At 56.1% G+C, this 24558-nt stretch overlaps 1 protein-coding gene across 2 annotated transcripts in view; it reads left to right on the forward strand.

Annotated features, from left to right (window-relative positions):
* The window catches only part of CYTH4 (cytohesin 4), a 30885-nt gene extending 22177 nt beyond the window's left edge, over positions 1-8708 (forward strand). Inside the window, exons 9-13 of one of the 2 annotated variants that reach the window (XM_089921289.1) lie at positions 3180-3291; positions 4726-4802; positions 5184-5259; positions 5761-5915; positions 6713-8708. In XM_089921289.1, the coding sequence (XP_089777415.1) occupies positions 3180-3291; positions 4726-4802; positions 5184-5259; positions 5761-5915; positions 6713-6742 (450 nt within the window). In that variant the 3' untranslated portion in view covers positions 6743-8708. The remainder of the gene's footprint in view (positions 1-3179; positions 3292-4725; positions 4803-5183; positions 5260-5760; positions 5916-6712) is intronic. The other variant, XM_022596505.2, reaches the window with a different exon arrangement.
* Positions 8709-24558: the final 15850 nt, after the last annotated feature.

A 24558-nucleotide genomic window follows, 5' to 3' on the forward strand; every position in this document is an offset into this window, starting at 1 on the left:
TGGTTGTGTGCCCTTGCGTGTGAGCCTCAATTTCTCCATCTGCAAAGTGGGCTGATGACACTGACCTCACATTGTTCTCCTGAGAAGCAGACAAAGCACTTCAAGAACCTGGCACCACTCACCGTGACAGCGTTGCCCAGAGAGGGAGCCAGGGTGGAGATGGGGAAGAAGCAGAGAGGATAGAAGGAGGGCTTGTCCACTCTCCAGTGCCACAGGTGGAGAAACCGAGGTCCGGGCAAGGGAACAGTCTCCCAGTTCAGGGCATCTTCTGCTGCGGGCAAGGCCGGACCTCCTGGGTTCCTGTCCAAGCGTCTCCATCAGAACTGACCATATGCTGGGCCCATTAAGCCATCTCGACAACCTTAGGCAGCAGGTACCATCCCCAGTTTACAGCGAAGGAAACTGAGCTCCAACAGAGGTAGCTGGCCAAGGGTCTCAGTCTGTGAGGAGTCCAGATTCAAACCCACGTCTGTCTGACTCCAAAGCCCTTCCCTCTGCAGGGACCAGAAAGCAAGATTAGGGGATGGAGACCTTGGCCGTGTTTCCCAGCTTCCAGTTTCTTCCTGGCTGGAGGAATCTCAGCTCATATCATGGAAAAGATGGGGGATTGATGGTTGGCTTCAGGCTCGGCTAGATCCAGCTGCTCAGTGAGGTCAGAAGAGCGCAGTCTGGTCTCTCCACCTCTGAGCAACCTCCTCTTCCAAGTTGGCTTCCCTCTTAAACAGGCTTTCCCCAAGTTGCAGCAAAGATGGCCTGGGCAGCTCCAGGCTTCCATCTTGCTTTATACTTTAAGCTAGAATCCCAGAATTAAGGCTTAGTGAATTAAGGCTTATTGACTGGCGGGGGTCACAGGTCCCTCTCTGAACCCGTTGCTGTGACCAGTAAGATGAAATGCTCTGATTAGCCAGATGGGAGTCATTCACAGTCTCCTGGAGCCTGGGGGCGTGGCAGGTGGGCAGTGAGTGTCAACCCCCCCACACACCCAGCAACCTGGACAGAAAGTCCAGGTGCAAGGATGTTTTATTACAGGGGGCGGGGGCAGGGGGAGCCTGGGGTTTACAAGGTACAGGAAATGTGGGTGAACTGAGCTGTTTCCCTTGTGGGAGCAGAATGTGTAGGCTGTAGGGCGCCTGCCAAAGATGCCATGGGGCTCCCTGCGGGTGTCATGAAGGATGAGGCCCTCCCTGTCCCCCTGCTCACCTCCTTGGACCTTCAGAATATTTGTGCTGCCAGCTTCGCTGACAAGGCCTTGCTGCCACAGACCTTGTTCAACCGGCCACCGCCACTTGGGGAATCCCAGGGCCAGGCTGGGCCAGGGCAGGATGGGTAAGGCAGGGCTTCCCGGCTGCTTTAGGGATGCAGGGGTTCCAAACAGAGAAAGTGGTCCCTGCTCTTCCGCACTCACCCCACCACAGCCAGCGGAGCCCACTCCATCAAACCCAGGAAGACCTGCTTCCAGCCGGCACTCTCCTCCCCCCCCCCCCCCCCGTCTCTTACCCCTCCGCCACCCCTAAGCTCCTGGATCAGAAAAGCCCTTTAAAAACCAGAAAACACCATTTCTAAAACTTTGGGGAATCGAACAGTACTTGGGAAAATTTTCCTTTAAAATTTCGAGGAAACCATCTGAACAGCAGCACAGACAACTGCAACAGAAGGAAATGATGTCATTATCTCACGGATAGAGACCCAGCATTGTGTCTGGTTTTAGTCAGCAGAATTAGACAATTTAGAACGTGTTTTCCAAACACTCGGGAAATCTGGGCAGGTCGTCTATGGAACGCAGTGCCCCACGGCAGGGGGTTCAAAACACACAGGGGTGATCTGTTGCCAACATCCATATCTCTCCCACAGGGAGGTCTTAGCCCTGGCTTGCATACTTCCAGTGACAAGGAACTCATTACCCTACAAGGTTGCTCCTTCCATATTTCAGCAGCTCCAACTTCTAGAAAGTCCTCCATAGAGAACTAAAATCTGCTTTCTGAGAAATTCCTACCCCCCAGAACAGGTCTCTGGTCTCTGCCTAGGAGAGGGGGCTTTAAGAGCCTAGGTCAGCATCCCACCTTGAGTCACAACATGGGCAGCCAATCTCCAACTCCCTAGCAGGTCCTCTGTGTCCCCCAACCCACGATACACCTGGAAGTCTAGCAACTGCACCTAAAAGAAGAGGAGACCCCTTCCCCCTTAGATGTTGTCCAAAGAGGCACTGAATCCGGCTGCTGTGCCCCAGAGAGTGTGTGTGTGTGTGTGTGCGTGTGTGTGTGTGTGTGTGCGCGCGTGCGTGCACGTGCACGCATGCACACGCACGCACACTGGTGAACATGTGTGTGCCTGTACACATCCCAGCCAAGCATCCTGTCTCCAGACATGGGGGTGATGGACCCTGACTCACTCATCTGACCCTTGAGAGCGGTGCTGGGTGGTCAGGGTGCAGGTGGGGGCTTCTCCTCCTCACCATCTTCCCCTCCACTTGGGGGCAGGGAGGGGCTCTGACCCCAGTGTAGTCCATTTACTCTCCCTAGAACACTGGGGGTCAGCATTGTCCATTTTTCAGATGTAGACAGAGCAGCTCAGAGAGGTTGAGGGGTGTGCCCGGGGTCACACAGTCATCAAATGACCGAGCTGGGATTTCAGCCCAGGTGGCCTGACACTGAGCAGGTGCTCTTCCACACGCCTTCTCCCGCCACTGGCTGGGATTCCAGCGGGAAGGTGGCGGATGGGAACCATCGCTGCTAGGTCAGCAAACAGTCGCTACCCTGCTTTAGGCCAGGCCCTGGGGGAGGCTCTGGGGTTATGACACACAGGCCTTTCCTGGAGGAGCTCCCCGTCTACCTGGGGAAGTCAACCTCAGCAAGCAAACTGACAGCAAAACAACTGGCCGCTGCGGGGACCATGGGTGACGCAGCCAGCACGGTCTCTCTGCGGGGCTCACCCCACCCGCTCCATTCTACAATAGCACAGGGGGAGACGTGACATGGGGTTGGGGACAGGGGAGCACCACTGGGCCTGGGGGGACCGGGGAGGGTTTCCCCAAGAAAGCCAGGGACCAAGGAGGAGCTAACAGGAGGGGAAAGAGTTTGCCCAGAGGGCCAGTGGCCTGCCCGAGGTCACACAGGCGGAACCCAGGCCCTGGACTGGGATGAATGTCACAGCGGGTCTTTCCCTCCCTTCTCTCGGGGCAGAACCTCTTCGACAGCATCAAGAGTGAGCCCTTCTCCATCCCCGAGGACGATGGCAACGACCTCACTCACACCTTCTTCAACCCCGACCGCGAGGGCTGGCTACTCAAGCTAGGTGAGAACGTGCTCATGCACGCGGGGGACGTGCACCGACGTGCCTGCACACTCACGCAACGGGTGAGAACGTGCTCATGCACGCGGGAGATGTGCACTCACGCCACGCGGCTGCCACACACACGCACTTGACATGCAGCCTCGGGGGTACAGTCAGGTCAGCCCCAGGTCTCCTGACCCCTGGAGCAGCAGTCTGCCCGTGCCATCCGTTCATCTGTCTGTCCTGGGGATAAGGGGACAGTGCGGGAGGGGAACGATAAGCAGGAAGTGGGGACGGGAAGCTGACTGATTCATAGATAAACGGTTCAACCGCAGGTCCTTCCTGAAGCGATTCTGAGTTAGCCCAGACCCAGTGAGGTTAGAGCATCTGCCCAGGGCCACACAGCCAGCCAGTGGTGGATTTTGGTGGGCAGAGGGTTGGGTGTCCTTGAAAGACAGATGGAGGGAGTGTGACAGGATGTGGCTCGGGAGCCTTCCCTCAATGGGACCAGGGGACACGGAGGGCCTCGGGCCTGCAGAGGGGAACTGTGGCGGGTGCCACAGCTGCAGCGGCTCCGTATGCTCCTGCCACCCCCACACACTCCTGGGCGCCGCCCCAGCAGGGGCAGCCCAGCCAGGCACAGTGGTCCTCCAGGGCAGGGGAGGACAGACGCCTCGTGTTGGAGCAGGGGTCCTGGCCCGGGGTGCCCATCCAAGCCCTCCATCTCTCCAGACCCACCTCCCAGTTTACCCCCCTGCAGACTGCAGCCTCCTTCCTTGCCCAGCTGACTGTCCTCAGTCCCAGGGAAGCTCTAAGTCACAGATCCCAGCTCCTCCACCATTCCTCAGCCTGAGTTTCCACAGCTGCAAAATGTCCCATCCCTGGGACAGTTAAATGTGTGGGAAGCCAAGCACTTGGGCTCTGGGGCTGGGACACTGGGGTTCAAATCCCAGCTCTGCAGACAGACCTCGAGCAGATGACTTAGCCTCTCTGCACCTCGGTCTCCTCATCTGTAAAATGGGGTTAATAATGGTCCCCTCCTCATAGGTGGTTATACGGATTAGTAAGTGAAAGTTTTTTGAAATCTCTAGAACATTGCCTGGCAAATGAAAGATGAAAGGCTTAGCATAGTGCCAAGCAGGGAGTGGGCCAGGGCATGAACGGAGGGGTGAGGGCAGCAGGAAAGTGCAGGGAATGACCAACCTGCCCCAGGGCCTGATCATGGAGGAGCCTGGGTCAGGCAACTCAGGGGCAGTGCGAGGGTGATAGAGCCACTCAGGTTTTAAGTCAGGAGGGGATAGATAAGGGGGAAGGTGTGGCAGGCAAGGGGTTGCGGGCTTGCTGCTCAGGTGGGGGCCCAGAGGAGAGCGTCTGAGGCCCTGCTGTTCCGTGGAGGGAAGTGCTGGTGGCCCAGGGCAGAGGAGGGCTGACTGACTCCACCACTGGCTTTCGCAGGCGGCCGCGTGAAGACGTGGAAACGACGCTGGTTCATCCTGACGGACAGCTGCCTCTACTACTTTGAGTTCACCACTGTGAGCCTTACCCTGCCCTGCCCCTCCCCCCAAACCCTTTCCAGACTCCCACTAAGTGGTCCATTGACGGAGCTTGGGGCCCCTTGAGATCTTTCGGACCTCCTCCATACCCATTTTACAGATGGGGAAAACTGAGCTACAAAGAAGGGAAGGGGCTGGGCCAAGGTGCAAGGCAGAGCCGGGGCTTAAAGTCAGGCCTCCTGACCCCCAGCTCTTTCTCAGTTCTTTCCGTGCTGCTCCCCTGCCCTCTCCAGGGCTGCACAGAGTCGGGGGAGATGGGCACACTCCTCTCTGGGTCTAGGGAGCCCCCAAGGTCACTCCCTGCCCTTGGCTTTGAAGCTCCATTTGCAGATCCTGACCTTGTCTCCCATTCCCCTGCAGGACAAGGAGCCCCGGGGAATCATACCCCTTGAGAACCTCTCAGTGCAGAAGGTGGATGACCCCAAGAAGCCAGTAGGTATCGGTATGGAGGCCCGAGGCCAGAGCGGCTGCGGGAATTTCCAAAACAGGGTGGGAGGAGAAGGGGTGCCCATCACACCTTCCGGGTGGCTCAGGGTTGCCTCAGTCTCCCTCCTGGGGCCGTGGATCCTGGGGGCAGGTCAATGGCATCAAGAGGGCCCGGCCTCGCTGACTCTCAGAGCCTGACACTGGCTCGGGGACGTTCAGTAAGGCTCCACTCATTTCTGAGCCTCAGTTTCCCCATCTGTCAAATGGGGATTTGAAGAAGAATCATGGATTTAGGCCGAGCCAGGCACGTAATAAGTTCTCAGCGTGAGGAGCTGCAGCTTCTGCCCCTTTGCCTCTCACAGGAAGGCCCGGGGGTCGGGTCTGTCCTGCCGCTCATCCAAGCGCTGGTCTTGCCCAAGTGTCTAGGCCTCTCTGAGCCTCCCGGAGAGCCCAGTGTAGCAGCCCTTTCCTTCCACCCCTGCCCTGCCTTCACCTGGCCACTTCCCCACAGTTCTGCCTGGAGCTCTACAACCCCAGCTGCCGAGGCCAGAAGATAAAGGCCTGCAAGACGGATGGCGACGGCAAGGTGGTAGAGGGCAAGCACGAGTCCTACCGGATCTCGGCCTCCAGCGCCGAGGAGCGGGACCAGTGGATCAAGGCCATTCGGTAATGGGTGGGCGGACTGGTGGGGAGGTGTCTCCTGTCACCTTCCAGAAGCGCCTACTTCTCTTGGAGCCCTGTTTCCTTGTCTGTAAAGAGGGCTAACTCTAGAATCTCCCTCCTGTTTCTGGCATGCAAATCCCTTCCACACATATTCTGTGAGCAGCCCCTCTGGGCCGGCACAGTGCCAGGTCCAGGACACAGGGGAGAGAGGCACCGCCTTCGTAGGGATGGTGGAGGATCACGGGAGATGTTGCATGTAAAGCTCTTTGCCCAGCGCCTGTTAGCATCAGGACCCATAGTGGCCCTGGAAAGACCTGATGGAGGTGGAGAGGAGGCCTTTCTAGGTGGACCAAGCGATGCAGGCAAAAACAAGGGGGCACGTCAGGCCAAAGCCACGCTCACCTCCATTTTACACATGAGGACTGAGGCCCAGAGAGTGGAGGGACTCGCCCAGGGCCACACAGCCAGTGAGGGGCAGAGCCGTGACCGGCAAGCAGTTCTGCTGGTTCCACCTGGGCTCTTGTCACCTCCTTCTGAGAGTCTGTTGGGAGCCTGGGGAGGGGTCCAAAGACATTTGGGGGCAGAATTCCCAAGGCTCTCAGGCCTCAGCCTCACCCCCTCTGGCCCCGCCCGTGGGACTCTGGGTTAGGCCAGCGAAGCTGGACACACCCTGGCTTGGTCCTTGCTGGGGTCATCTGGCTTTTCCCCTGAGGCAGGGCAGGCCGACCCCTCCCTGGGATATGAGACTCTTTAAGTCAGCCTGCCCAGCCCTTAAATCTTTTCACCTACTCTAACTCCAGAGCCAGCATCACCCGTGTCCCCTTCTATGACCTGGTCTCTGCTCGGAAGAAGAAGATTGCCAGCAAGCAGTGAGCTTCCTGGGAGGTGGTGCCCAGCTTCCTGGGAACCCCGTGACCTGTGGTACCTGGAGACCTACCTCCCACCCCAGGGTACCCTTTCCTGGCCCGCAGACATCCTCCTTCAACCCCCTTCACTTCAAGCTGACAGCAGAGGGGAGGAAGGGCTCAAGAAAGAGGGTGGGTGGGAACCACCGAGGGCTCAAAGCCCGACCATGAGGCCGCTGGCCCTGGACACCCAGGAAAGGCCCTGCCCCAGCCCCAAGTCCACCGCAGTAAGGGGTGAGGAAAGCAGCCCAGAACCCGGCACCCCGCCCTCTCTCTGGGGCTCAGTTTCCTCTCCTGTCAGACGTCTCCTTGCCCTCTGAAATGCTGTCAGCCCTCGGAGCAGGAGGGGCCTGTATGCTTCCTACCCTCCGCCATGGTGATGCCCCCTCCTTCTGCTCAGGGGGTTTCTCGGCCAGCCGCTCCCCCATCCTCATCTGGGGCTTGGCCTTCCCTGCCCAAGGGACACACGTACACATCTCAGACCCACCGACAAGACCTCTGGGAGACCCGAGAGCACTGGACTAGAAGCCCTGATGCCACGGTCTCAGTCCCAGCTCTGTCTCCAACTTGTTGTGTGCCCTCGTCCAAGTCACCCTCCTTCTCTGGATCCTGGAAAAGTACGGTGTTTGGAGAGAAATGTCTTGGCCCTTCTGGCTCTGTGCACCGCCCCCACTGCAACCTCCAACCTGCCAGCAATGGCCCTAGGTAGGTCCCAGCAGGGCATGAGCTGGCCACCTCCCTCCTCTGAGACTGCTTCCTCCCGGTAGAAGGACAGGATTGGACTGGGTCTCCCAAGGAGCTTCTGGCTGGAGATGTCTGCACCAGAGCTGGAGGGGGCTCTGGACTGAAGGCTGCTGGGAGGCAGAGCGCAGAGTGGGCTCCATCCTCAAGGATGTCCAGCTTAGAGAAGGGGCGGGTGGGACTCCTCAAGAAAATGGCAGACAGCATCCCAGACAGATGTACTCAGGCGGAACTGGCGGTACAATCAAGAAGCCAAGTAGAGAGCTTTGTGAGCTGTGGTTACCAAGAGGGTTACCTGTGGCTACCTGGAGGCAGCGGCCATGCCAGTGAGTGACACAGAAGCTTGTAGCAGAGTCTCAGCTACAGCTTCCCTGCTGGACCACTGCCCAGGGCTCCTGTGGTGGTGAGCAGGGTCCCAGCATCCTGAGATCCTCTAGCGTAGCAGCATCAAGAGTGGAACTGCCTTCCCAGCCCACAGGCAGGCAGCTCTCCAGGGAGATTCCAGCCTGGAGGAGGATTCCACGAACAGGTTTCTTCTCAGTAGCACTTCTCACCCCATCGCACAGGCCCTGGGGGTGTCCCTGGAGGGAAGTTCCCTGGCAGGAAAGCAGGATATGGGGTTACCTCTGCCCCACTCCCAGCCTGCGTGGGCAAGCCAGAGCAAGGTGGATTCCCCCCGGGGAAGGGAGGCAACCTCTCCTCCCCTCCACCTCCCACACACATGCACACTCTCCAGGGTGTCAGGATAGAGTAGCTGCCTTGCAGTGGTGAGACCCCTATCTCTGGAGGTGTGCAAGAACCTGGTAATGATATTGCACTGACGAGGATCTGGTTGGGCATCTGCAAGAAGAAGCCTTACAGGACGTTTGAGGTCTTCCACAGACTCCATGTCAGCCTGTGAGCTGAGCGCCACCTCTGCTGCCTCATTTGGCCCCTGAAGGGGCAGCCAGGCGTCATGGGCTCTGAGGTTCTCTCCTGCCACTGGTTATACACTGGCTGTGTGACCTTAGTCCACTTCCTTCCCCTCTCTGGTCCTCAGCTTCCCCCCACCCCCGCATCATTGAGAGGGTGGAATGGGGGATTTTCTGGGCATGAGTGACTGTTCTGGGAATCACTCAGAATAGAGAATAAAGGTCATGATTCAACTCGTGAGGGGCTCTGTCCTGTCTGTGACTACATCTCCCATCCTTGAGCCCACCCTGCCCCTTCACCATCCCTTTCCCAGCCAGAGGGCAGGAGGGCCAGACAGGGAAGAGTGGACACTCCAAGGACCCTGGACCCTCATCCTCTGGGCACTGGGGCTGCCACACTGGGCAGATCTCCAGGGGCTGGATTTGTGTCAGGGGTCCCTCAGAGCATGGGCAGGAGTGCACTGGTTCTGCCAAGGCCAGGGGAAAGCAAAAGAACTTTCCAATAGGCTGCGCTGTCTAAAGAGAGAAAGAATGCTGCTCAGGAGATAGGTAATAAGCTCCCTGTCTGCAGAAGGATGCAAGTACAGATTGGCTCCAATGATCACTTGGGGTGTTACGGGGGGACTTGAATTTGGTCATCTTCATTTATTTGTACTTTCCACAATGTTCATTAAGTGGACAAGACAGAATCCCTGTCCACATGGAGCTTACATTTTGGTGGTCTTGAATTCTAGGACTCTAGGCAGCACCCTCGGATGTGTAAGGCACTGAGGTAGCCCCTACACCTTAACCCAGCCACCTGCCTGAAATTCCACCGTTGAGTCCCTCCTTGAAGACCTTAAGGTGCTGGACTGATCAACATGCTTTCATTTGGCCCAGGCTTATGGAGCACCTACTATGTACCGGGTTCCACACACAGAACCAGAGGTCCAAAGATGATCAAGGCAAATCCCCTGCCCTCAAAGGGAGCTCAGTCAGCCGGGGAAGACAGGTGCAAATGAGGCCTGACAGCCCAGGCCAACACTTGCCGGTTATATAGAGTGGAGCACAGGGGCTGGTGGAGGACTGGGCTGAGCTGGCCGGAGAGGCAATCTAAGGGGCTTCACAAAGGAGCTGTACTTGAGTGTTGGCAATCAGGTGGGAGAGAGCTCACTCACGTCTGCTTCTTCCCACCACACAAACACTGACTGCAAATTCCTCACACGCCAGACTGTCACTGCTCGGTGCCTGGCACAGAGGAAGTTGCACAATAACTCTTGGTTAGACTGAAGTCAACTGAAAAGGCCCTCAGGGGCTCCACATCAGGAGATGCAAATATCTGGAGGCGCAGGGAACTGTGGGAACGGTGGTGCCGGGCCCGGGGTGGGGGGGTGGGGGCGGGGGGCGCGGGCTGGGGGGGGCGTGGCTAGAGAGGCAGGCAGGACCACATCGCAATCTGATCCAGCTCTGACTTGCTGGCCCAGGAACTCCCCTGCTCCCGTGGCCTCTGCCCACGTTCCCACCCTTCTGCCACTCTTCACTCTGGGCAGCAGGGGGCTCCCACCACCCGTGGATGAGAGGTTCCACGACACAGCCAGACGGGAGATGGGATCGGCTGCCCCTTTCAGGGATGAGGCCTCAGCCCAGAGTAGAGCCTGGAACTGGACCTCCTGGAGATGGATGCACCTGGCCGACTAGGACCTGCGGGCTTGAGCAGGCCCAGACACCCATGGGCACAGATAAGCATGGGCCTCCCCTCTCCCCTCATGCCAGGCACAGTCAGCCCTGCTCAGCCTAGGGGTCGGGATACCCTGGGCTCTGGCTTTCTGGCTGCGGGACCCTGAACTAGTAGCTTACCCTCTCTAGATGTGATCTTCCTCCTTGAAGGGTTCTGACACGTGAGTTCTAGGACACAAACCTTTAGCGGGGACCTCCCTGTGCAAGGGAGTCTCAGACATGGGTACCAGGCAGCCCCTGCCCTGCGGTGAATTGAGACTGTTGTGTGTGGCAGGGTGGGTGACAAGTGAGAAGGTGCCACAGAAGCCACGTACTGTAATAGGCCACAGGGGGCAGTAGTGAGGCCATCCGGGGGCCCTGGGTTCAAGGCCCGACTCTACCCTGTGTCTTAAGCAAGTTTCCTAAGTATTCTGAGCCTCGGGTTTCCCATCTATAAAATGGTAATGACAGAACATATGCAAAATACCTGGAACAGTGTTGAGCACCTACTCAGGGCTACATGCTACTATTATTACCCATCACAAGGCAAACTAGGAACATGCTTTTATGGAGATACAAAACAGGCTGGACCACTGGAGGAGGAAAGATTCAGGGGGGGTTGGGGGGTCGTAGATCTGGGTAGGCTTCTTGGCAGAGGTGCCCATGAAAGGGAAGATAAATGGAGGCCTGGCTCTTCCAGCCAGGAGGAGCCAAAACAAGGATGCTTGATAAGGCAATGTATTTCTGGAACTCCCTTGAGCCCCCAAAACAAGCCCCCAAAGCAAGAGGAAGAAAGGTTGAGGGGAGCTGGGCCCTGCCAGGGGCTGAGCTGTGTGCACGATGCTGTAGTCCCTTGCATCTCCAAGGCCACCGAGCCCCTTGTCATGAAGCTCTGGCTGGGGATCCAGTAACATGGCTGCTGAACTAGGCCATCACAGAACGAGGGAGAATAAGCTTGGCACCGGATGGCCTGGGGTGGAGCAGGAGGGGGCAAGGGGGACCCCTGCACAGTGCCTGGGAAGTCGGAGCACTTCTGGCCTGGAAGCACAGAGCTGGCCCTGGGACCCTGCGCCCGGATGCCCAGGGCCAGGAAATGGGGGGCAGGCAGCCAGGAGTCGAGCGGCAGGTATGAGAGACCTGGAGAAATTGATTTATTAGAGACGATGAAAGGAGCTAAATATGTTTGCCAGCTCAGTGATGACTCAGGCGCTCCCCAGGGGTCCACAAATTGTGAGCATCAAAGAATCAAAGACAGGCCTCCTCCCGCCCGGGCTCTGCCAGCCTGGAGCCATCCTTCGGCAATGGAAGGACCACTCCAACTGTCCTGAGAGCCTGGTCCTCAAGGAGCAGCAGAGACCTAGCCACTCCAGCCAGCATCCCCTGCCCACCCCCCACCCCGCCAAACCTCCCCAGAATGGCTGAAGAGCGAAGCTTCAGAGTGAGACAGATCTGGGTCGAAGTCCTGGACTGGCCCCAAATTGCTGCGTGACCTTAGACAAGTGGCTGACCCTCTCTGGTCCCACATTCACCAGGGAGGACAGATGCCCACCAAGCCAGGGCCCTTCCTCCCTCTCCCTGTCTGGCAGTGTCATTCCTACCTAATTTGGCTTCTTCCAGACAGCTGTGAGCCTGAAATCTACCAACTTCCCTCCAGGAGACAAGCCAGATTCCACAGGGCCTCATTTCCGGAGAACATGCTCTTCCGGTACCAGGTTCCAGGCTGGTACTGGGCTCTAGGAGAAGCAAGAATGAATCAGAGTCAGAGGCCAGAGGCAGGACAGACAGAGGAGGGAGGAATGATCTCCTTGTGGGGCAAAGGGCTGGGGGTTGCAGTAAGGGTGTGGGAAGGGGGCCGGCGGCACCTGGGAGGACCAGTGGAAGAGGGGCTGTCGGGGGTGAGGAGGGACGTCTGCCAGGCAGTTGGGGGGACATGGCAAGGACTGTGCAGCAGCGTGGCACGGCTGGGGAGCGGTGAACTGTTCACTGGGCACAGAGGGGCCTGTGCCTAGAACAGCAGCAGTTGGAGTTGAATAGAAGCCGGGACCAGGCTGGCCAGCGAGCAGTTAGACTCTGTCTGGATGGGGAAGGGGAAGAGGTCACAGCAGGAGACAGGTGGGGCTGGAGGCTGTTTGTAGGTAGTCCTTCTGGCTTCGTAGCCTGGGGCTGCCAGGCTCAAGGGAGGGTGTGCGATTTGATTCTGTTGCTGGACTCCAAGGCCCATCTCTCTGCTTCCACAAAGAGACCTCCAGCTCCATCCAGGAATTCCTTGCCCTATAAAATCATCCTTCTCCTTCTTCATGCAGAAACTGAGCCTCACAGAGGTCAAAGGACATGTGCTAAGGGGTCACCCACCACGGAGGCTCCGCGAGGAAGACAGAGGCAGAAGGTACCAACATTTATTGAGCATCCTTCATCTCATCTATCCTCCCAGTAGCCCACGAGGGAGACAGGATTATTCCCATTTAACAGATGAGGATGTGGAGGCTCAGTGAGTTTGTGACTTGCCCAGAGTTACATGGCCAGGAAGCAGCATCTGATCAACTTGTTTTTGTTGAGCTGTTGAGGCCAGGAGGAGCCAGGAACCTGCAGGGAGTTTCCCGCAGAAGTGGAGGATTAATCCATGACCTTTACAATCCCCTTGATCTCTTGAAACTAAAGCTTAACTCTCTTCTCTTCCTGTTTCCTCCAAAATATTTTCATTTAATAAAATGAAAGAGCCCAGAAAGGACCCAGCTTTGACCCAAAGAAATTATTTTTTGAATAAAATATCCTCTATTAAAAAAGAATAAAACAGGGCTTCCCTGGTGGCGCAGTGGTTGAGAGTCCGCCTGCCGATGCAGGGGACACGGGTTCATGCCCCGGTACGGGAAGATCCCACATGCCGCGGAGCGGCTAGGCCCGTGAGCCATGGCCACTGAGCCTGCGCGTCTGGAGCCTGTGCTCCGCAACGGGAGAGACCACAACAGTGAGAGGCCCGCGTACCGCAAAAAAAAAAAAAAGAATAAAACATGTTCATTGGAGAAAATTGGAAAATGCAATGATCAAGAAGAAAAAAAAAAAAACTTAGATCAAGAGTTCTTCTACCTGATATCATAAATATTTCAGATTATTACCAGCACACCTATACACTGTATATGTTACATCTCTGCAACGCTTCTACTGCACAGACAAGTTTGTAACATGTCCTTAACACCATGGAATCGATATTTCCCCATGTGTACCAGTCTGCACAGGCTAGTTTATGCTGTGGTAACAAATAGCCCCCAGATCTCAGCAGCTTCACACATAAGAGTTTACGCCTTGCTCACATTGTATGTTCAGTGGGGTGTCGGACAGGGGCCTCTGTTTATCACAGTCACGCAGGGACCCAGGATGTGGAGGTGCCATCCTGACACAGGCCACTGGGAGTACTGTCTTGGACATGTTATCACTTCTGCTCACATTTCATTGGCCAAAGCAAGACACATGGCCACCTAACTTCAAGGAGCCAGAGAGTTACCCTTCTACCACCTGCTTATCAAGAAGGGAGAATAGAAATACTTGGACTGCAGCACTAATGCCCATTGTAATTAGGATGACCAATTGTCCTCACTTGTCAGGACCAAGGGCTTTCCTGGAATGCACTCTCAGAGCCATAACTGAGAAAGTCCAGGGCAAACCAGGATGAGTTGTTCACCCTCCCTGTACCATGTTATATATTCTTCACAAACTCATTTCTCAATGACTCCACAGCAGTCCATCTAGCAGATGAGTCATGGTTTTCCTCCCTAATCCCCTATTGTTGGAGACTTAGATTGTTTCCAGTTTTACACGTTTATAAATCCACTGTCTTAATAGCTTCATGAATAAAACCTTGTCCATATAGCTTCTCAGAAGTGCAATTACTGGCCATTTTTCAGTCCCAGAATACCCGCCGTCCCTTCATATTTCAAAAGAGTTTGGAACAACACAACCTGCCTTCTACAGCAGAAGCAAGGTCCACTCCTGAACACTCACCCGGAGCCCTGAGCAATCATTCTCCAATCTTAGCAGCAGAATCCCCTGGAGGGCTTGTTGAAACGGACTGCTGGGCCCCACCCCCAGAGTTTCTGATTCGGTAGTCCTGAGGTGGGCCCAAGAATTTGTGTTTCTAACAAGTTCCCAGGTGATGGATGATGCTGCTCTGGGACCACACTTTGAGAACCACTGGCCTAGTGGTTTAATGCCTCTGCTTTGTAATTTGACAGGTGATTCTGCTCAACTACTCACCAGCTGTGTAACCTTGGGCAAACTGTGTAACTGATCTCTCTCAGTCTCAGTTGCCTCATCTGTGAATTGGAGCCATTGTGAGGATGAGCGCAGCAAACATTTGCAGAGCTCTTAAAAGCATGTCACAAGAGCTCAGTTAAAGATAGCTACAGGGCTTCCCTGGTGGCGCAGTGGTTGAGAGTCCACCTGCCGATGCAGGGGACACAGGTTCGTGCCGCGGTCCGGGAAGATCCCACATGCCGCGGGGTGGCTGGGCCCGTGAGCCATGGCCGCTGAGCCTGCGTGTCTGGAGCCTGTGCTCCGCAACGAGAGAGGCCACAGCAGTGAGAGGCCCGCGTACCGTGAAAATAAAATATATATATATATATATATATATATATATATATATATATGAACTGGATTTCAAATGATGGGATTTGTTGTGCCCTGACAGTTGGGGGTGGGTGTGGGGAGTGGGGAGAGGGTGCCCTCCTGGCTCACCTCAAACCCTCTCTCAGAGTATTGGGTACATGCAGAAACCCAGGGCCTCTCAGCACTGCCCACCACGCTGCACCCTCAGCTCTGCCCCAGACACAGCCAAGTTGTCTGTCTCCCCATCTGCAGAGACCCCCTCCAGAGAGGCCCTGGGCAGTTCAGGGTTGGATGGGGCCACTGGAAATGCAAGGGGACAGGATGACCAAGGGTGTAAGAACTGGCCATAGACCCTAGACAGCCTCGGTTTCAGATCTCTCAAGTGTTTGCCCTATGAATTCGCCTGAGACTCTATTTTCTCATCTACAAAATGGGAGTGATAATGCCCGCATGAATGGAAAATTTTAAATAGATCACCAGCCACAGCGCGCTTAGCACACTGCTGGGTGCAAAGTAAGCACTCAATTAATGGGTCTTGTCGTTATGCCCAATTCTGTTCCCAGGGCGGGGGGCATGAGCCCCACAGCCTTTTCCTCTGTTTGGACTGAAAATACCCAGCACCGCGGGTCCCAAGTCCCCAGGTCTCCGCAGAAATGAATCTCGACGCCTCAAAGAGTCCTTGCGCGTTCAGGCTTCGAAGCGCGACCCCAGACCCTCCAGGGACAGCTCAGCGCATCAGCCCTGCCCGGGGACTGCATCGCCCGGGCGCCGGGGTTCGGAGAGGCCAGAGTAGTGCGGGGAGGGCGGAGGGGGCTGCGCCCCTCCCCACCTCCCCCGGGCAGCTGAGTCCGCGCCGAACGGCCTGCAGACGAGCCACGCGCGCCTCCCCGCTCCGCGTCACCGCCACCAGGCGCGCCGCTGGGGCCTGATTTCCATAATAATCGGCCGCAGATCTTCCGAAAAGACCGTGAGCGGCCGCCGCCGCCCGTCAAGGATGCTCCGGTTGGCGGGCGCCCCTCTCCCGACCAACCCCGCCACCCCGGAGGGAGCCTCATTCTTAAAAGCTTTCGAGATACCATGGGCTCGGGAGGCAACTGCGAGACACCCGGGACGTCGCTCTCACCATTAAGGGCGTTGGCGGGGGCGGGCGGCGGGGAGGCCGGGAGAGGCCGAGGCTCGATTATAGACCAGCCTCAGAGATAGGAGCAGAGGAGGGAAACTGAGGCAGATAAGGGCAGAGGCACGTCTCCAGGCAGGTTCTCACAGTGCCCCTGAGAGTGGGTTCTCTGCTAAACCCCACTTAACAGAGGGGGAAACTGAGGCCCGGAGAGGTTTCGGGTCTTCCCAGCTGATGAGGGCTGAGCAGGGACCCCCTTTCCGGCTGGCAGATCCAGAGCTCGCGGCCTCCTCCCAAGAGCACGGCTGCGCATGTGCATCCCAAGATGAGTTGACCTTGGAGACAGACTGAGCAGAGCCTGCAGGAGGGACAACGCCGAGGCTTTGCACGCACCTGGAGCTGATCTGGTCTGGAAGTCCACCGGGCTTGCAGAACAGAGTTCGAACCCCAGCTCTACCAGCTGCCAAGCAGGGGTAAGCAAACTGCAGCCCACCGGCCAAATCCTGTCCACCAAGCTGCCAGGAACTAAGCATGGTTTTTACATTTTTTAATATTTAAAAAAAATCAAAAGAAGAATAAGATTTCCTGACATGTGAAAATTATACGAAATCCAAATTTCAATGTTCATACGTATAGTTTTATTAGAACACAGCTATACCCTTTTAATATTGGTTACTGAAATCGCTGCTTTCCACTACAACGGCCCAGTTGAAACATCTTGACGGAGAGACTTGGCCCTCAAAGCCAAAGACATTTACAACCTAAATCCTTTCCAGAAAAAGTTTGCCCACGCTTGCAAAGGAGACAAGTGATGCAGTCTCTGAGCCTGTTTCCTCATCTGAACAAAAGGGACTAACATTAAATGAGGATTAAATGAAAAGAGCAGCAAAGCACCAGGAAGTTAGCTCCTTTCTCCCTGCCCCCCTTGGAAATACGTTTCGTTTTCTCCTAGCCCCTGCCACTTGCTCCCTCTCCCATCCCGGAAACACAGCCACCGGGATGAATGCACCTTGAACTCAAAGTGTCCACTGCCCACTGCCTAAGCCTGCTTGTCCTCATTCCATCCTTATCAACTGAGCCCCCAGCCCCCTACCCATCAGTGACCAAGGCTGGCTGGCTCCCCATCAGCGCCCAGCACAGTCCCTGGCACACAGTAGGTGCTCAGCAAACACGGTCTAGATGAATGGATGAGTGGATACTTGGCAGTCTTTCTCTTTTCTCCATTCTCTCTGCTCTGACTTCCGCCATTTCCTGCCAAGTCTCCCTGACCCCGTCGAGCTCTCTCCATTCCATCTCTGACCCTGCAGACAGGGTGACCGGCCTGTGTCACACCTTCCCCCCCCCCCCCCGCCGGCTCCTCACTGCTGTCTCTGTTCAGGCCATGCTCCCCAGTGCAGCACACAAAGAGCTCACCTACCGCCCTTATTCAGTCCTACCAAATATCCAAACCGCTAGCACATCCTAGAACACAGAAGGTTGGATCCAGCCTCCAGGTGGTTTCCCCTGCTCTTCCCTCTGGCCTGGAATCTTCCTCCTTACCTCCAATCCAATGTGCCCGGCATCTTCTACTCGACCCCTCCCCAAGACTCAGTTCAGGCCCCAACTCCTCCTGAAAACTTTCCAGATCTCTCACCCACCTCCACTGTCCCCAGTATACAAAGCTATCCTGGCACCAGTGGGATTTCAGTGCCATTATGAATATGCATGATTATGAATGCATGAATAGGCATGCCCCTCGTGAGCCCGTGAGCCCCTTGAGGACCAAGATTGTGACTGGTATTTCTGTATCATCAATCCCAGCAAAGGCATGGCCCAGAGAAGACTCTTAGTAAAATCTTTAATAAATGCATCAATGAAGGAAGGAAGGGATTAATGCATATGGGATCTCGTCCCTCCCTTGCTCAACAACTTTCAGTGGCTGCCCAGTTCTCCCGTATAAAGGCCAGGCACCCAGCCTGGTCTTCAAGCCTTATATGAAGTGGCTCTGATCACATACACACCTGGTGGGGGGTGGGCAGGAACAGAACTGGGTCCTCCAGGCCTGTCTCCCCTAAACAGCCCTAACCTCCAAGCATTTGCCCATGCATTTCCCCCTCCCTGTACGTCTTCTTCACTCACCCCCATTTGTGCCTATGGGAGCCCAGGCCAACCTTGGAGACCTCGCAGGGCTTTAGGGATCCAGGGGCACCTGATGTAGGGAATCCAACTACTGTCACATTCCCCAGGTCCCACAGCAAAAGACAATGAGCAGGGGCTCTGACCACGAGGACCTGGGTCCAGGGTGAACCCTGCCATCTACTATGGGGACATCACTTCACCTCTTGGAGTAAAATGAAGAATAACACTTGCCTCATAGGGCTGCTGGGAGGTTAGAGATGCTGTGGTCTAAAGATTCTGGCACACAGTAGGTGTTCAATAAACAGCAGCTCTTCCAGTCCTGGTCAGAGCCTTTTTGCCCAGAGAAAGGGCTCAGGGAGCAGACCTAGAGCTCCCCGCAGCCTGCAGCCCCAACCTCTCTCTTCCCGTCTCTCCCTCACCCCCGACAGCGCCTGCAGCCAGCAACTGATACTGCTGTGGACAGAATGACAATGAGGCCAAGACCTAAGCAAACCTATCTGGGAACCCAAGGCTGGAAAAGGGGCTCAGAATGAAGACGAGGCAGAGAGAGACAGGACTGAGGCAGGGGTAGGAGAGGGGCAGCGGGGGGGGGGGGGGGGCGGGTAGGAGTTCTGGATGAAGATGGGGCAGAGGCTGCCTAGGAGAGGGCAGAGCAGGGCAGGCCAGGGGCTGGCAGAAGCACAGGATGGGGCTGGGATGAGGCAGAGCTGGGGCAGGAACCATAAGGGCTGGAGCAGGGTTTGGGTTCACTGGGGAGATGGGGCTCGTACAGGGATCAGGACAAAATCATGCCACCCCCGGGGGGGCAGAAACAGAGACTGTGAGAGAGCTAGGGGTCCTCCCAGGTCAGGGGAGAGAAAGAAACAGTTTGAGAAAGAGGTGGAGAGGAAAGGAATCTAAGAGGGGAGTGACAGCAGGGAGACAAGAGGAGGAAGCCACTGACACTTGAGTCCTGGGGACAGTCCCACCTGTGCCAATCTCCTCCCTTGGCAGGTGGGGCCAGTGTAGCCAGAGAGGGCAAGGACTTACCGGGGCCCTGGCAAAGGGGAAGCACAGTGGAGACCAGCTTATCTCCAGACCCAGAGAGGAGGCTGGAAGGAGGGGAGTGGGAGGGGCTAAGATAGGGGGCAGGGTGGGACCAGCACAGACTTCTGGGGCTAACAAACCAGAGAGACCACTGCCATCCCTCTCAGCGTATCCAAGTCGGCATCACAGATGGCGGGACCGATTCCTGCCGCATGCCCTGCTCATCCCACCTCCCTGCCTTTGCTTAAGTCAGTGCCCCCGCCCCCCGTAAGGGACGTCTTTATTTCCCCCACTCCAAACACTTCAACTCATCCCCAGTCCGTGTGCCTTGACTCTTCCGGCCCTCAGACACTCCAGCCCCGACCTCCCTCAGCAATGACTGTCTCTCCCTCACCCTTGATGCTACTGGGATTACATTCTGATGGACCAAAGGTGCGTGCTGGGCCCCCATAAATGTGTTTAGTCCTCACAAACAGCTTGAGAGTCTGCTGGGCCAGGTTCAAGTCCCAGCAACTTCATTTTTTAATTTGAATTTTTTATTTTATATTGGAGCGTAGTTGATTTACAATGTTGTGTTAGTTTCAGGTGTACAGCAAAGTGATTCAGTTATGCATATACATATATCCATTCTTTTTCAGATTCTTTTCCCATATAGGTTATTACAGAATACTGAGTAGAGTTCCCTGTGCTCTACAGTGGGTCCTTGTTGGTTATCTATTTTATATATAGTAGTGTGTATATTTCATCCCAAACTCCTGACTTATCCCTCCCCCCCCACGTTTCCCCTTTGGTACCCATAAGTTTGTTTTCGAAGTCTGTTTCTGTTTTGTAAATAAGTTCATTTGTATCATTTTTTTTAGATTCCACATATAAGTGATATCATATGATATCTGTCCAGCAACTTCATTTTTACATAGTAGGTGTTTCATAAACACTGTCCCTCCCCCTCCTTCCATCACATTGGTAGCTCGGGACACACACACACACACACACACACACACACACACACACACACACACACAGTATGTGCCCAATAGTGGCTCCTGGGCTGAGCTGAGGTGCCCTTCTGTTCCCAGTGGATCCCTCAGTCCTGAGAGGAGTCGTGGGTGTCTCCCCTGCCTTGGCCTCTCCGCCCAAGCCTGAGCTATCCAGCTTGGGAGAAAGGCCCATTGCTCATTCCCCTTGAGTCTCTGCAGCTCAGGCAATCAATCGGTCACCATAGCAACCAGCCCTCCAATCAGAAGCAGGCACTTCACGGCTGAGCCAGAGCCACCCACCCACCCACTCAGGCCAGGCTGTGCAGGTCCCTCACCTAGGACTACTCTGGGGGGGACAAGGGGGCCCTGGCACAATCTGCGGGCCCCTGCCTGCATCCTCAAGACCCAGGGATCCCCAAAGAGAGAGCATTTTCTTGGGGGTGGGGGAACGTGGGGGGACAGAGCGACCACTCCGTCTGACCTGATTTCCACAAGCTTCATTCCCATATGTTACTGCCCTCAGTGTTCAGAACAGGCCTGAGGGGTGGGGATCATTAGCCCCCTGGGCAGAAGGGGAAGCTGAGGCCCAGCTGGAGAGTCGGTGGTGAAACTGGGCATACATTCCCTCCCTGAGACCCTACCTTCAGCCCTCTCCCTCCTGGCCAGAAGAGTGGGAGCAGGAAAGGGGGGAGCAGAGAAAATCTCGACCCCACTACAGCCAGCACCTACCTTCCCACTAAATCTATGTGTGACACCTCCGGTACCCATTAGCACCAGGCCTATCAAGGACCATTAGCCGAGATCTACGAGCTACCCACCCACAGCCGGCTACAGCCTCCAGTCCCGATCTCCCATCTTCCACACAGTGCCAGCCAGGTGGGACGGAACCCAGACTCTGAGTCAGAGTGAGCCCCACGTTTGACAACTGGCTCCTTGCTGGTGAGCCTGAGCAAGGCAGGTAACCTCTCTGAGCCTCAGTTTCTCTGTCGGGAAAGTGGGAATAATTATCCCTGTCTTACAGGGGAGTGGTGAAGTCAAACAAAGGGTGTATAGACCTTAGGACAGAGCCTGGAATATGGCTTGTACTCAGGAAGTGGAGAGAGGGCCCCTTGGAGCTGAGCTAAGGCTCCTCTAGGGTACCTTCTCTAGGAGGAGATAGGAGGCCAATGCTACCGTTATTAATAACCAGCCCAGAAAAATGTAAATTACAGATGAGATTTAGAAAAGGGAAGCAACTTGCCCCGCGCCCGACGCAACGAGGAAGAGGCAAGGTTCGAACCCAGGTCTGTCCGATTGATACCTGAGGCCTCTCTGCTGCAGCCCAGCCTCTCCTGGCCAGTCCAGCTGCAGCCACAGCCCATCACCCTGTACCACTGCTGCCCAGCTCTCCCCAGTGTTCAACACTGATTGAGGACCTGCTGTGTGCCTGGCTCACTAGGTGCCCACCACAACTCACAGGGCTACAGAAGGGAAGTCAAGGGGGCGCTGAGATGCGCTGGGGGACCAAACCTGGTTTAGGGTGATGGGGAGACTTCTGGGAGGAAGGAAGAGGTTATTTTCACTCCTCAGGCTGGGAGTAGCATCACACAAGCTGCTCCTGCTACCCACTGTTTGGAGTTTTTGCCGTCTGCCTAGAAGTCCCCCATTACTGTGCTCTGTCTGCTGGGACCCAAAATGTGCTGCAGAGAGAGCCATCTGGCCCAGCACTGCAGGCCCAGCCGTAGGCACCAGTTGTCTCAGCCCCACCCAACCTGATTCCAGCTTCCTTCTCCTTCCTGCCAGCTGGACTCCAAACCCAGTGATCTCTCTTTTGTCACCTTTCCTGAGCACCTACTATGTTCCAGAGACTGCATGAGGCACATGTACAAATGTTAGCCCAGCCACCCTGCTGAGCTGTCCCTCTCTTGGAGATGAGGAAATGGAGGCACACAGAGGTGAAGTGGATTTCTCAAGGTCACACAGCTGATATAGGCCAGAATCAAGATTTGAAATCAGGTCTGTGAGACTTCAAAGGCCAACACATCAGTGCAAATACCTAGGAAGACCCCAGGTCCCCGACTTTTGGGTCAGCCTCTTTTCCCTGCCCACCCTTCCTAATGACTCCTGTAGGACAGGATGGAGCAACTTGATTCGAGTTATTATCATGTTTCTGCTTCCCTCTTCCCTCCTCCAGAAAACAAATTGATTCATCAAATTACACCTTTAATCTGTCCTGGGGAAGGGGAGGGATGAGCCTCAGTCCCCTCGGGAGGAAGCATGGCTGATAATCAGCCCACCCAACCGTGCGCTGGGAACGTTCCCCTATGCTCTACCGTCCCATGATTAAACGCTAATTGCCACCATGCTCTCAAATTGAGGACTTTAATTTCCCGAAACGAAAAGTACATTTCAATCAGTTCCTCTCCCAAACCATCCCTCCTAAGAGGAGCCAGGACCAGAACACAAGCTCCTCAAGGCCACAGACAGATGAACCTACTTCCTACATGCCTGTCTTCCCCCTCCCTCACCAGCACCACGTCTGTCCTTTCCAGGTACCACCCAAGAGATTCCTACAACTGGGGGTTCAGAAAAGTGAGGCAGGGCTCCCAGCGCTGAGGAAATAACCAGATGACAGGGCCACAAGGAGGGTCAGCCACAGGCAGGGCCACAGATGCTCCCTCCACCCCCACCAGGTCAGTCTGGTCCTTAGATGCTTCAGCTCAGCCCAAGAGAATGGGCAGAAGGCTGGACAGGGGGCCCAGTGAGAGAAGAGACTGGGAGGAGGGCAGCCAACCTCCCCCCTCTGGGTCTCAGGGTCCTCATCTGTCCCAAGGAGAGACTGGGGAGGGGCAGTCAAAAGCTAGAAGGCTCTTCAGTCTGTGCCTCCCAGGAACAGATCGGGGACCAGGACTCAGCTGGCTGCAAATTCACTAGCTCAAATCCTGGAGGTGCTGGCTCACCAGGTCTTAAAAGGGGTCCAGGAGCTGACTTTTTTTTTTTTAAATTTCTCCAAAAGACTCTAATATGCTGCTGGGGCATTTGGAAACTGCCAGGCTAGTCCAGCCCCCTCAGTTGACAGGTGTGAATGTGGGCCCAGAGAGGGTGAGTGTCTAGCTCAGGGTCACACAGCAAACCAGAGGGTTAGGCCAGATGACCTAACAGCCCTTCCAGTTTAAACACTTCAAAGAAGGTGGCAAAGACAGAGTGAAGGGGGCTCAGGTGTGGCACCCACTACCAGGGAGAGGAAGTGTTGCCAAGGGGTCCGGAGCTGAGAGCACTCAGATTTCCACTCTGAACCACTTTCCCTCCCCAGTGTTGGTTGTGATCCTGAGCAAGTCACTCCTCCATCGCTGAATGTAGAGGGGGCTGGGGATTCGCATGATGTCTCTCCAAAGTCCATTCTGGCTCCAGAGTCCTGCAGTCAGGCCAGCTGGGCTCATCCTCCCCCTCCTCCTCCTCCACGCCCCCCACCCCGGCAGACATTTATTGAGCATTTACTGAGTCCAAGCACTGAACTGAGGGACCAGCATGGATTTGTCGATCCTTTCAACCATCTACGAGGTGTTCCCTTTTTCTCCACCCTCTCCCTGCCCCCGCCAACCCTTAGAGAGCAGCAAAGTGAGGCTCAGGGAGGGATCTTTCACAGCAGATCAAGCACGGAGAATCGGCTCTGGTCGAATTCGAACCCAGTGTCAGTCAGTGACGGCAGCGCTCTAGGACCCGGCGGTGTACGGGAGACGGGGCGGGGCGTACCCCGGGCCGCGCCCCGGGGGCCTTCATTAAAGCTCAGCGAAGCGGAAGCTGCCGACGGCGGCCCCGCCCAGGCGCTCCCGGCACGGACCCGCGGCGTCGGCGGGAGAACAGCTGGGAAGGGGGCGCGGGCTGGGAGGCGGGGCGGCAGAGTCCCCTCCACTCGGTGACCGCCCCTCCTCCAAGCCAGGCGGCGGTGGCGGGGGGAAGGGCGCGAGTGCACTGGGGGAGGAGGATGGGGGGGACACCAAGTTGGGGTGCGGTGCCAGCACAGAGACTAGCCCCAGAAAGTTCAATTTCCGTCATCCCATTACTGCGTCCCCCCACTCACGCCACACACCCATTTTACAGGTGGTTCGTCCTAGGTCGGGAGCAAGACTAGAACCAAGTTGCTCTCCACTCAGTTGCCAGACCTCAGCGAGAGACTAGGGATGAGGGGAGGAAGCAAGGACCCGACCGGCACTTAGAAGAGGGTTTGGAAGCGGGTGTAGGAGGGCATCAAGGAAGGCGCCCCCCGCACCCGCCAGAGCGGAGGCGGCGGGAGACTGAGCCTCGCCTGCCCCAGCGCCGCCGCTCCCTCCCCAGCTAGCGCCTCCGCGCTCGGCGGTCCACCCTCCCCCTTCGCTCGCCTCCGCCAGCCTCCTGGCTCCCGGAGGGCTCCCCTCCTCTCCCCAGTCTCTTTCCGGAAACTGGTCCTCTCCCCGCCCCCAACCCCACTCGGCTGGTTTATCGCAGTCTCCGCCCACTTCTGTGTCCCTGCTGTGTGACCTTAGATGAGTGACTTAACCTCTCTGAGCTTTAGTAGTGGCCTCCGGTATAGATTTAAGT

This window comes from Delphinapterus leucas, chromosome 11 (genome assembly GCF_059928025.1).
Source record: "Delphinapterus leucas isolate spDelLeu-1000000601 "Yukka" chromosome 11, BTC_Dleu_Yukka2, whole genome shotgun sequence".
In the NCBI taxonomy this organism is placed as follows: domain Eukaryota; kingdom Metazoa; phylum Chordata; class Mammalia; order Artiodactyla; family Monodontidae; genus Delphinapterus; species Delphinapterus leucas.